Source organism: Pseudonaja textilis, chromosome Z (assembly GCF_049901715.1).
Source record: "Pseudonaja textilis isolate UNSWEBS1 chromosome Z, rPseTex1.2, whole genome shotgun sequence".
NCBI lineage: Eukaryota > Metazoa > Chordata > Lepidosauria > Squamata > Elapidae > Pseudonaja > Pseudonaja textilis.
In genome coordinates this window covers 128705353-128718808 of record NC_142008.1, presented here as the reverse complement: position 1 = coordinate 128718808, position 13456 = coordinate 128705353, and the positions used below count along the sequence as shown (strand labels likewise).

The window sequence follows — 13456 nt, the reverse complement described above, 5'->3', positions numbered from 1 at the left end:
CATCTGTGAAGAGCACAGGGCGTCAGTGAAGAATTTGCCAATCTTGGTGTTCTCTGGCAAATGCCAAAAGTCCTGCACTGTGTTGGGCTGTAAGCACAACCCCCACCTGTGGACGTCAGGCCCTCATACCACCCTCATGGACTCTGTTTCTGACCATTTGAGCAGCCACATGCACATTTGTGGCCTGCTGGAGGTCATTTTGCAGGGCTTTGGCAGTGCTCCTCCTGTCCCTCCTTGCACAAAGGCAGAGGTAGTGGTCCTGATGCTGGGTTGTTGCCCTCCTACGGCCTCCTCCACGTCTCCTGATGTACTGGCCTGTCTCCTGGTAGCGCCTCCATGCTCTGGACACTACGCTGACAGACACAGCAAACCTTCTTGCCACAGCTCGCATTGATGTGCCATCCTGGATGAACTGTACTACCTGAACCACTTGTGTGGGTTGTAGATTCTGTCTCATGCTACCACTAGAGTGAAGGCACCGCCAGCATTCAAAAGTGACCAAACCATCAGCCAGAAAGCATAGAACTGAAAAGTGGTCTGTGGTTACCACCTGCAGAACCACTCCTTTATTGGGGATGTCTTCCTAACTGCCTATGCTTTCCACCTGTTGTCTATTCCATTTGTACAACAGCATGTGAAATTTGCTACCTCAGTGTTGCTACCAGTTTGATTTCACAGAAGTGTGATTGACTTGGAGTTACACTGATAAGATAAGATAAGATAAATTTATTGTCATTGTACTCAGAAACCTGAGAACAACGAAATAAGGTGCTCTTCCACAACATACAAGTGAACAACACCAAAAGACATATACAAATAACAATGTAAAACAAATTAAAACAATAACAGTTAAAAACTGTACAACCAGGATATATATATGTTAAGACCACCAGATTCATAACTCTGCATTTGTGTTGTTTAAGTGTTCCCTTTATGTTTTTGAGCAGTGTATTTTGGAGCTGGTAAAAAAAAAATCACTAGAAAAAGGTGCCTGAATAGCAGGATCAACAACTTTTTCTAATGAGGATATGTTTTCAGGCTCATTTTTGTAGGACTTCAATTTGTTACACAGTGGATCTGGGTTCACTTAATTGATGTTAGATTTTTTTAAATATTAGGCTTATTTTTTTCTGTGAACTTCTGACATCCTTAAAAGCACTATCAAATATTTTAAATGTGAAGTGGCAGAGCTTTGCTTTGCTGTAAGCATTTATTAGGGAAGTTTAATGCATACACTTTAACTCTCAATCTTGATCCATCAGACGTATCTGTTGCTATGTGGGGGAAAAAGAAAATTATAGAGAGATGTGAAGTCGTAACTGAAGTTTTTCAACTGAACTCTTACTAAAAGAATCGTCAGACGACTACATTTCCCAGAGATCTCTAAAAGAAGAAGGCGCAACACTTAAATATAACCGGGTTTGCAATTTGTCCGTTTTCTTTGGTTCCCCAGCTGGACGAAAGCAGCGTCTACAGTCTCGGCCAGCCGGAGACGCTACGGCTACATTTCTGCATTAAAGACGTGGCTTAATGTCTGTTTAGGGGAAGGGAAGCGGGTTGCGTGGCTATATTTTCACTTCTTCTGGGTTCCCAACTCAAATCCAGGCAGGAAAGACGCGGACTGTTTGCATCACTTCTTCAAAGGTCTTTTCTTCTTGTCTTTCACGATTATTTGGAAAATCGGCATTTAAAGCTTTCACGGTCTTTGGGGGTGGAGGAAGCTGTTGCAAGCAATATATCTGAATGCATTTTACTGTGCATTTCTTTACGTTTTTCCTTCCAAGACAGTTTGATTGAAGTTAGTGGGTCTCGTGCTTAGGTAAATAGATTTAGAACGGCTGGACGAAATCTTTAGAGACGTGTCATTAATATGTTTTTATTTAAATGGAGTTCTCAAGATAGCAGTAGCACTTAAGACTTATATACCGCTTTATAGTGCTTTACAACTTTCTCTAAGCAGTTTACAGAATCGGTATGTTTGAAATATGGGGCATATTCCCACCACATTGGGGTTTGGGTGAGTGGTTAAAGCCTGAATTTTCACAAAAGCATGCTTGTTGAGCAGAGGATGTGTGTGTTCAAAAACCAGATGTTAAAAACACCTCTTTGTGTTAGATATTGCAATTGTTTTATTGTTTGTGCACTGTCAATCCACTTAAGTGTGAACTTTTAAGGGGTGGCTAAAATACAACATCTAGCCTCTAGCAGTTCTCTGACAGTTTTTTTTTAAAATTGGTTTTTAAAACAAACATAAACAAACAAAACATAAAAACATCAGGCCATCTTCCATATATGTACATACAGTGTGCCGGTTGGTTTACACATTGTTTTGTGCTTCCATTTTGTAGTCTTCAATTACAATTACATTGTACGAGGGTTATCCACAAAATAGATTACGTTTTCATCTGTAGCAAGAAGGGGCAGAGCTAGTGCAGCCATCTTTGGTCTGTGCGTCCGCCGCTCAGTCTGCATCTAGTTGTGCTAGTGGGAGGTTTGTGTCGTTGCCCGTTATTTCACAGCACAGCTTGGAACACAGCGCTTTGACAATGACGTGGAACTGCAGGCGGGTGTGACTGACTGGCTCAAATCTCAGGCGCTTGGTGCAAGATCGGGGCTGTAGGGCTGATGAGGAAAAATCTCCCACTTGAAAGCATTCAGGACTTCTCGAGTGCCGTAGTTCGGCCATTTTTAAACTTAATGCACCATTGGCGCACTCCACCTTCAGTGATGATGTTGTCCCCATACACTTCACACAGTTGCCGAAAAATTTCAATCGGTTTATGGTTTTTTTCCAACAAAAACCTTATCACTGATCGCACCACACAACTCGAGGGATTTTCAATTGCAGCACACATTTCAAACGTTTGCTGTGAAATAACGGGCCACGATACGAACCTCCCACTAGCACGACTAGATGCAGAGTGAGTGGCGGACGCACAGACCAAAGATGGCCACACTAGCTCCGCCCCTTCTTGCCACAGACGAAAACGTAATCTATTTTGTGGATAGCCCTTGTATATGATCTCGTATTTTCAATCCAATATTAAATACATTGGTATCATTATTAATCAATCATTTGACTATACTTTTATTCATTCATGCTTTATGAAATAATCATATTTTACTTAATTTGTTTTGTGACAATTCATATTATCATCCCAAATCTATCCTAAAATCATTTTGTAGATATAATAAGGAAAGAATACATCTTTATATATTTAGTATTCTCTAAAAGTCTACATATTTCGTTACTATACTTTATTGTCTAACCATTGATAGAATAGATCCCAAATTTTATAAAATTGTTTATCATCTTGTTCTCTAATTTCAAACGTCAGTCTGCTCATTTCAGCACATTCCAATATTTTCTTAATGATTTCCTCCTTGATGGTATTTTCTCATTTTTCCAGTTTTTAGCAAATAGAATCCTAGCCGCTATTAATACATTTACAATCAGGTATTTCAAGTCTTTACTTTATATTTCAGGTAAAATTCCCAATAAAAATATCTCTGGTTTCAAATCTATATGCTTTTTTGTCATTTTTTTCAACCACGTGTGGATTTTAGTTCAGTATTTTTTAGCATCCGCACAAGTCCACCACGTATGGTAATATGAGCCAGGTGTCTGATGACATTTCCAACATTTTTTGGATTTATTCTTGAACATTCTTGGTATTCTTGTCGGGGTGGGGGGAGGGGGAAATGCCACCTGTAAAACATCTTATACAAATTTTCTTTATATGCTGTTGACATTGTCATTTTATAATTTTGAGACCACAATTTTTGCCATTTCTCTAGATCAATCCCATATCCAAAATTCTTCCCCCAAGCAATCATAGTTTCTTTAACTTGTTCTTCTTCTAGTTTAATTTCTAATAAATATCCATACAATTTTTAAATCACCTTTTCATCAGTACCTGTCAAAATCTTATCTAAATCAGTCAGTTTATCATAGAAACCTTCTGTTTTAGAATCTTTATCATACCTTGAATGTATTTGTGCATATGAAAACCAATTCATCTTTATACCTTGTTCCTTTAATTTTTGTATAGATTTAAGTTCACCCTTTTCATTCAATATTTCACCATATCTAACTGTTTGTTCCTTTTTTTATATTATAGGATAAGAAAATGCTTCAATAGTCGATAGCCAGACTGGAATTTTCAAATAACATTGTCTTTTAATCTTCTCCCAGTTTAACCACAGAGACTCCCGTATATAATGTCTTCTAAAGTACCCCTGTGTTTTAGTTCCTTTATACCATAAAAAAACATGCCACCCCAACAACAGATCATGTCCTTCTAATCTCAACAATCTAGTATATCTTAATGTTATCCATTCCTTAACCCACATCAAATTTGCAGCTTGGTAATACAACTCCCAATTAGGCAAACCAAATCCTCCTCTTATTTTAGCATCTGGCAAAAGTTTTAACTTTATTCTCGCTTTCTTACCTTGACATACATATTTCAACACAATTTTATTTAAATCTTCAAAATAGTCTTTTCTAAGCCTAATTGGAATTGTTTGAAACAAATATAAAATTCTGGGTAGTATATTCATCTTGATTGTTGATATTCTCCCTATTAATGACAGTTGTAAATTTTCCCATTTCACCAAATCTAGCGCTATCTGCTGTTTAAGTTTGATATAATTATTCTCTTTTAGTGTACTGCATCTTCAAATATATCCCCAAGTACTTGATCTTATTCATGACCTGAATTTTCAATAGGTCTGCCAGTTCCTCCTTTTGCCTTGATAGCATATTCTTTGTCAAGATCTTTGTCTTATCTTTATTTATTTTCAAACCAGCCACCTTTCCATACGTCTCTATCTTTTCTATCAATTTTGATGCTGTTTCTAGTGGGTCTTCTAAGATAAAAACCAGATCATCTGCAAATACTTGCAACTTAAATTCTTCCTTTTTAATTTTCATCCCTTTTATAATCTTTTAGTCTCTAACATTTCTATTTAGCACTTCCAAAGTTAACACAAACAACAGAGGTGATAGTGGGCACCCTTGTCTTGTTCCTTTTCTTATATCAGTAGAGTATGTCAGTTCTCCCTCTCTCATTACTTTGCCGTTTGCTCATGATATATAGCTTCTATTGCTTGAATAATTTTTCTAGCAAAGCCCATCTGTTCCAGCAGTAATAACATGAATCACCAATTCACATTATCAAATGCCTTCTGTGCATCTAGAAATATCAAGGCCATTTGTTTTTCAGGATGTGCCTTATAGTATTCCAAAGTGTCCAAGATTACTCTCATATTGTCTTTAATTTGTCTCTTTGGCAGAAATCCATTTTGATCAGGATAGATAAAATTAAGTATTTTTTAAGTCTTTCTGCCAATATTGAAGCAAAAATTTTATAATCTGCATTTAGTAGGGAAATAGGTCTATAGCTCTTCATTTGTAGTGGATCGGCCTCCTCTTTTGGGACAAGTGTAATATAAGCTTCTGACCATGATTTAGGTATCCTCTTCTTTAACATAATTTCATTAATAACTTCTAGCAATGGAAGATTCCACGATTCTTGTAATGTTTTGTAAAATTCTGCTGGAAGTCCATCTGGGCTTGGTGCCTTTCCATTATTTTGCTTCTTGAGTGCTTCAGTTAACTCCATTGTTATATTGCTTTCTAACATTGTTTCAATCTCTTTAGGCATCTGGGGTAACTTAGCATTCTGTAGGTACTGTTTGACTCTTTCCTCATCAATATTCTCTTGTGTGTATAATTTCCCATAATAGTCTCAAATGATTTCCTTCTTCTCTTTACTACCATAGCAAACTTGGCTTTGGTCATCTATTAATTGCAATATTTTCCTTGATTCTTTCTCCTTTCTCAATTTATATGCTAACCATCTACCTGGTTTATTTGCATCTTCAAAGTAGTTCTGTTTAGCACCTCTAATTTTCTGTGCTAATTCTTTTTCTATTAGACCCATTTTATGTTTGGTTATATCCATTTTTAACTTATGTCCTTTTTCTGTGGCATTTTCTGTAGCTCTTTTTCAGGTCCTTTATACTCATCCTCTAATGCCTTAGAGGCTAATCTTTTCATAGTATTTCTTTTCCTTGTATAGTCTATTATCAGGTCTTCTGGCATATGCCTTCATTGTATCCCATACGTTCTGGATTGATGTATCTTCTTTTTTGTTTTCTCTAAAGAAAAAAGCCAATTCTTTCTCCATCCACTGTGTGAAGTCTTTTTCCTTTAAAATAGTATTATTTAACGTCCATCTAGATCTTCTTTTTTGTCCTTTCCATTTAATTGTCATTGGATTGTGATCTGCCCAAGTACTTGTTTCAATATTTATTTCTTGAATATTAGTTAACAATTCTGTTGACATCCATATCATATCTATTCCGGACCATGATAAGTGTCTATTTGAGTAGAAGGTGTATTGTTTAGTTTTAGCATTTCTTTCTCTCCATGTATTTTTTAAGTTTATTTCATCTACCATTTTAAAAAAAAGGATTTAGGGAGAGTCTTTCTGTTTTGCTTTATTGTTTTCTGTGCTGTATAGTCTAGTTTGTTGTCTACACTTCCATTAAAATCTCCCATCATAACTATATTAGCATAGTCCAGTTCAATTATTTTCATATGTAATTTTTTATAAAATTCTTCTTGTTTGTCATTCGGGGCATAAATTGCAATCAGGAGAGTTTTTGTATTATTATCCATTATTTCCACCATTAGTATTCTTCCGTCATCATCAGTATAAATCAATTTCGCTGGAATGGTCTCTTTAATATATAAAACCACTCCTCTTTTCTTGCATTGTGTCAAGGAGGTAAATATTTTCCCTAGTTTTGGCTGTATCAACAATTGTTCATATTGCTTTTTAATATGCACTTCTTGTAGGCAGATTATATCAAATTTTAATTTCTCTAATTTATGGAAGGTTTTCCTTCTTTTAACGGCTGAATTAAGTCCATTTATATTAATTGTAATCAATTTTTTCTCTTCCATGGTTATATTTTATAATTAGGTTTGGCAGCTCTCATGGATCTTGGTTCACGTTGTTCTTTGGCTTCCTCCTTTCCACCTACTGCACCTTCTTATTTTTCAGTCGTCATTTGGCAGTCCTCTTGGAATTCAATTAGTGAAATTTCTTTTTCTGCCTCTTCCTCTTTCCCTCTGAAAAATTCTGTATAGAATGATTCAGCTTTCTCAATTGAATCAATTCTGTATCTCTGTTCTTGCCATGTGAACATTAAACCTTCTGGAATCAGCCATCTATAATTCACCTCTTTTTTAAGTAGCAATTTGATCAAGAATCGGTATTCTCTTCTCATCTCTCTTACTCTTCTGGGTACTTGTTTCAAAACCACAATCTCCTTATCTTTATATTTCAATGTTTTCTCTCTTGCCACTTGCAATATTTGCTTTTTAATGGCTTTCTTTGTAAATCTGATGTGAATTTCTCTTAGTAGGCTATTTCTCATTGCATATCTTGTGAAGACTCGATAGACCTCATCGATTCCATTCATCATCTTCTCTTCAGTTATTTCCAAAGCTTCAGCCAATATTTCTATCATTATCTCAGCTAGATTTTGTCCTTTTTCTTCCTCTATGTTTTGGAATCTAAGATAAAATTCTGATCTGTCCATCTCCCATCTCAGCATACCACTTTTATCTTGTTCAACCACAGTTAATCTGTTATCAATGTCTCCAATCTTCTTATCTCTTTGTTTATCTTCTTCTTCAATTTTTAGTAGTCTCTCATCATACTTCATCATCATTTGTTGGATGTTCTTGACTTTTTCATCAGTTTTCCCTGTTCTTTGTTCAGTGTTCTCTGTTCTTTGTTCTATGTTCTCTATTCTCTTTTCAATATTCTCTGATCTTGTTTGAATGTTTTGAATTCCTTGCATAATCATCTGCAGGGTTCTCTTGCCTTAATATTGTCTGTATTGAACGTTGTTCTCCAGATGGTGGAGAGGAGGAAGTAGAAGTTGAAGAACCAGGAGCTGTTAATTTCATTTCATTTCAAGCAATTCAAAATCTTCAGGTTCTTCTAGACCTTAATCCAATTATGAAGTAACCAATTGCAATTCCAAATAAAAATAGTAAGGAAAAAGAAGCCAAATAGTAAAAATAATAAAAAAAGAAAAAAGAATTTGTTCAGGTTCTTGAAAACCTTAATCCAATTGATTAGTTAGATAACAATGAAAATTCAAAAATGAAGGAAAAACCATAAACATACACAAAAGAGAAAAAGTTGTAAAATCCTAAAAAAGATGGAAAAGTGAGGAATAAAAAGCTTTAAAAAAGGAAAAATTCTTCAGGTTCTTCAACACCTTAATCCAATTAAGAGGCCTCAAATATAAAAGACTGCATAAGAGAAAGAGAAAAAAAAGCCAGGAAGATAAAAAGAAAGAAAAAGTATTGGAGGTAGATGGAAAAACAAAAGTACCAGAAAGACAGAAAGAGAAAAAGAAAAAAAGGCTACACCCTTAAAAAGAAAAGGAAGGGAATCATTAATACTAAAACTTTTCTTTTAAAATAAAAAGCAAACGTAAAAATTTAACTTCCAAAGACAAGCAAAAAACAAACAAAAGCAAAGACAAGTTCCAAAGAACTAAAAATCCAAATAGCTATTTCAAAAAGTAAACCGTTGAGGAGGGGTAGCACAGCTTAGGAAAAATCAAGATGCACTTTGTTTAGTTAATCCAAGGCTCTTGTTATAACACTCTTCTCCAGAAACTTATCACCTTTTCTTTTTCCATAACCTTCAGCACCAGACTCCAGCTGTTGATAGAAGCCCAGAAGGGCACCTGCAATAATACTCTCCCATGCTCTTCCCTCTATCTTATCAAATAGCAATGTCCTTGAAAAAAAGTCTCAGTTCTTTCTTTCTCAGCTTTGTCTGGTCACAAGAGAAATAGAATATTTCCAAGCCTCTAGTTGGCAGTGTTACAAAGTTTCTTTGCTTTCACTTTCCCCCTCCTTTTCCAAGCAAAATATAATAAGAATTAATTTAAAAAAATATATTTAAAGAAAAGAAATAACTAAAAGGGAGTCTCTAGCCTAAAATGTTACAAAATCAAAAAGGAGGAAAAAAAATAGATGGAAAAGAAAAAAACCAGTCCAGTTTCAAAATATAAGATCATGTATAGAAAATCCAGCAATGAGAAAAAAACATTACTTTGACATTCCTGTTTAAAATCGCCACTTAATCACTTCTGTCAAAACTTTTACAGATTCTTTCTTTTCCTTAGGGTGTCCTTTCAGATCTTAGAATAAAGAAAAAGTTCTCACCAAACCGGCAGACTCTCTCTTTCTGTTCTCTTCCGTTTCGGAGCTGTCCCAACTTCAGCAGCTTTAATGGCTGCCTCTTTGCCGCTGGCAAGAAGAGCTAGGGGACTTCGAGGTATCCCTGGGATCGTCAGGATGCGCTCTTCACTTTCATCGTCTCTTCAGGACGGTTTAGATCCAATAGGACCATCCAGGAGCAAAGATATTGGCAGCGATCTCAGACCTCCAAGATCGCATGCCGTGTCGTCGCGACACCAGCTCCGCCCTCTAGCAGTTCTCTGACAGTTTGATCAAAAGTGAAGGATGCAACAACATAAGCACATGCTGTTCAACTTCAGCAACTTTAAAATATGTGGACTTCAAGTCCCAGAATTCTCCAGCTAGGCTGGAGAATTCTGGGAGTTGAAGTCTACACATCTTAAGATTGCTGAGATTTAGATACACTGTTCTACACCACTTCTCCTTCTTTGTTGTAAAGAAAAAAGGATGCAATCACGAACATACCATTTATATAATTAAATAGGTAGAAAATTATCCAATTAAAGGCTTTTGGGTGGATTGACCACAAACGGGAAGCTTTTAACTTGTATTTTTTTATTTGATTTATGTGGCCACTCATCTCTGACTCTGTATGCCTAACAATATTAAAAATTAAATGAAAACAAATGCATAGACACATGCACACTTTATATGTGGGTATGTAGATATGTATATGTATATTTGTGCAAACTTTCCAGGTTGCTTGAGTGATAACCTTTTTGGAGAGGATCTTCAAAACTTTCATCTTGCATGATCTTCTAGTTAGACAATGATCACATTTTTTTTCTCAGTTATAGTGATGTTTGATTAATGCTGCATATCTTTAAAAGTTCAGGCACAGTCATGGCTGATTTGGAAATTCAGACACTTTGCATGGAAAGTTATGGCTCTCGATCGGCTCGGCGTTACCAGGCCCTCCCTAATGGAAAGCTAAGTTCTGTGGAAGATGCCTCTGAGGCCTGGCACTTTCGTTCACTCCATCATATCTTCATGGTCAGTAAACTGTTCTGGTTTTAAAAATGGTTTAGAACAGAGTTTCCCAACCTTGGCAACTTTAAGATGTGTGAACTTCAACTTCCACGTTGGAAGAATGAAAGTTCTGGGTGAATTCTGGAAGTTGAACTCCACATGTCTTTAAAGTTTAGAGAGCTACTTGACTGCGAGGGATACACAAATGATGATTGACTTAATAAAAAGTAGATATATCAGATCTGATCCTCTCCAGTCATACTTCTAATAATTTTCTCATTATGTTCCCAAAGAATCTTACAATTTCATAACTTTTTTGTAGAGGTCTGTGAGTGGCAATTATGGCTTTCAGGAGTCCCAGGTTCTCAGGTTACACAACTGTGATTCAAATAATTATTTTAAGATCTTGATGAATATGGCCATGGGACCACCCTATTTAAAAATGAATGCTGATCAGCTGAGACACCCTTTCCTCTTGGACTTGCGTTGGCTGTGGGATTTGTGCGAACCCTTGCTGGGTCATCCGGAGATACTTTGGTGAAGTGGAAGAAACTAATCAGTACAACGCTTCATCGGGGAAGAGAATGCAGGCAGATTGGCAAAAATGAAAGGGGATCCATGGGCAGAAATTGAGTGGATCAAAAGGAAGAAGGTGCTCACCCTTTCTCTTTCCTGCAGTCCATCTTCCTGCCCCAAGGTTATCCTGAAAGTGTGAGCGCGGACTACCTCCCCTACCAGTTCTGGGACACCATCCAGGTGAGAGAAAGGTTCCTTTCTGAGGGGCAGGGCTGCTCTCTTTCCATGGGATCCATGAAGCTCCAGGCTTCCTTCTCTCCTCACCCAGAAAGGCCGCTTCTCTGTTTTGGTATCTCTAGAAGAACGCATTTTTGAACAGAGGGCTTATTTTGGCTGAATCTTTGGGGTGTGTAGGTTTTGGAGTCTGTGAGCTAAGAGGAACCCCAGGTGATGAAGACATAACAAGAAGCAATGGATGGAAACTAATCAAAGAGAGAAGCAACCTAGAACTCAGGAGAAATTTCCTGACAGAACAATTGAATCAGTGGGACATCTTGCCTTCAGAAGTTGTGGGTGCTCTGGACAATTTAAATTTTTTTAAAGATTGGGCAGCCATTTGTCTGAAATGGGATGGGTCTTCGACTAGAAGATCCCTTTCAACTCTGTTATTATGGATATGGAACTGGGCCCAGGGGATTCCTTATCCTATTCCAACTTCTGCCCTTTCTCTCTTCCTCTTCATCCCCCCATCAACCTGCAGGCCTTCGCAAGCAGCATCACGGGGACACTGGCCACCCAGGCAGTGCTGAAAGGGGTGGGGGTCGGGGATGAGACCTCCACCGTCGCAGCTGCCACTATCACTTGGATTCTGAAAGGTGGGCCTCGCTTGAATTTCTGAGTCTTTCCTACTCATGGTAGAAGGCCTTTCTCCATCACCAGTTTCCTCACTTGTATTCTATTGCTATTTCCATTGACAAGTCCTATTTCTTGTGCCACCAGATCCCCTGGAGAAGTTCACCTCTTTGCCTCTCCTAATCCTCACCTAATGTAATAGGCTCCCAAGGCCTTAATCATTCTTCCTTGATTTCTAAACCCAACACAAAATTAGTATAGTGGGTTCTCCAACATTCATCATGGTTTATTTTAACCCTTGTTTACTTTTGAGCAAGCCAACCTAACCTAAGCCCCGAGTATTGCTTTACAAACAACCATGTCTGCTTTGCGCCATTGTTAAACCAAAATTTTAGATGTCATTATGAGGCAGTCATAATGAAATAGAAATAGTTAATAGTTAATCATTCACAAATGTTAAATCCAGAAATCAGTTATTGCATAATTTGTCTATTAGGCAAATGACACACAAATGATTTTATTAAATTTATCTGGCACCCATCTCACTTTTGAAGCAACTCTGGGGTTATGCCATTTACATGATGATTATTTTATTGATAAAATTGATTTCTACTACTATATCCTCATAGATGTGGCCCTGGATGGGTCACAGCACCTTAAAACAATAAAACAATTTAAAAACAATAAAAAGACTAACAACTATGAAACTATATGCAAACCACATAAAATGCTGTGAAAATTTGGTCTCTTGCATGCAAAATTTGTTGTATCAGTGTCTATCAATAAATGTGCTGGGCGTGATGGCTGATTAGATCTCAATTCCTTCAAATAATTGTTCCTTAAGTTTGAGCAAGCATAAAGCATAAAGCTGTGGGATAAAAACAATTAAGCTGCTTGCATAGAATCTGTGTTTAGGTGGGCCTGGAGTCCCTGAAGCCATGTTGGCCTCAGGTCATCCTGTGTTCAAGCCCCTTCTGCTTTCTCCTCCTCTAGCCATCTACCAGCCATGGTCTCCTACTTTCTCAGATATCTCTCTTTGTGTTACTTTTATATTTTTTCCCTGTGTTGCCATTCAAACCATTCTTGTCTTTTCCATGACAGATGGAACAGGAATGTTGGGCCGAATCGCTTTCGCTTGGAGCAAAGGGTGAGTCCTTCTAACACCCAAGAAGATAGGCTCAAGATCCAGATGGATCTTGACAGACTAGAACATTGGGCCGTATCTAACAAAATGAAATCAATGTAGAGAAAAGTAAAGTCCTACACTTAGGCCAGAAAAACGAAAAATGCACATATAGACTGTGTGAAACCAGGTTCAATAGCAGTAACTTTGAGAGGGATCTTAAAGTCTTAGTGGACAACCAGCTAAATATGAGTCAGCAATGTGCAGCAGCAGCCCAAAACCCTAATGCAATCATCATTGTATTAACAGAGGGATACAATCAAGATCAAATGAGGTACTAATACATCTCTATAAAGCCTTAATAAGACCACACCTGGAGTACTGCATCCAGTTTTGTTCATCACATTATAAAAAGGTTGTTGAGACACTAGAAAGAGTGCAGAGGAGAGTAACCAAGATGATTAGGGGACTGGAGACTAAAACACACGAAGAACGGTTACAGGAACTGGGCTTGGCTAGTCTAGTGAAGAGAAGGACCAGGAGAGACATGAGAGCAGTCTTCCAATATTTGAGGGGTTACCACAGAGAGGAAGGAGTCAAGCTATTTTCTAAAGTGCCTGTAGGCCAGACAAGGAATAATGGATGGAAACTGAACAAGGAGAGATTTAACCTGGAAATAAGGAGAAACTTTC

The 13456-nt window shown here is 37.3% G+C and overlaps 1 protein-coding gene across 2 annotated transcripts in view; it reads left to right on the top strand.

Moving 5' to 3' along the window:
- The first annotated feature begins 1491 nt into the window (after positions 1-1491).
- RUSF1 (RUS family member 1) overlaps positions 1492-13456 on the top strand; it is a 31436-nt gene continuing 19471 nt past the window's right edge. Inside the window, exons 1-5 of one of the 2 annotated variants that reach the window (XM_026711812.2) lie at positions 1492-1644; positions 10140-10297; positions 10952-11029; positions 11550-11664; positions 12743-12788. In XM_026711812.2, coding sequence (XP_026567597.1) covers positions 10148-10297; positions 10952-11029; positions 11550-11664; positions 12743-12788 — 389 coding nt within the window. In that variant the 5' untranslated portion in view covers positions 1492-1644; positions 10140-10147. Of the gene's footprint in view, positions 1645-10134; positions 10298-10951; positions 11030-11549; positions 11665-12742; positions 12789-13456 lie in introns of both variants that reach the window. The other variant, XM_026711811.2, reaches the window with a different exon arrangement.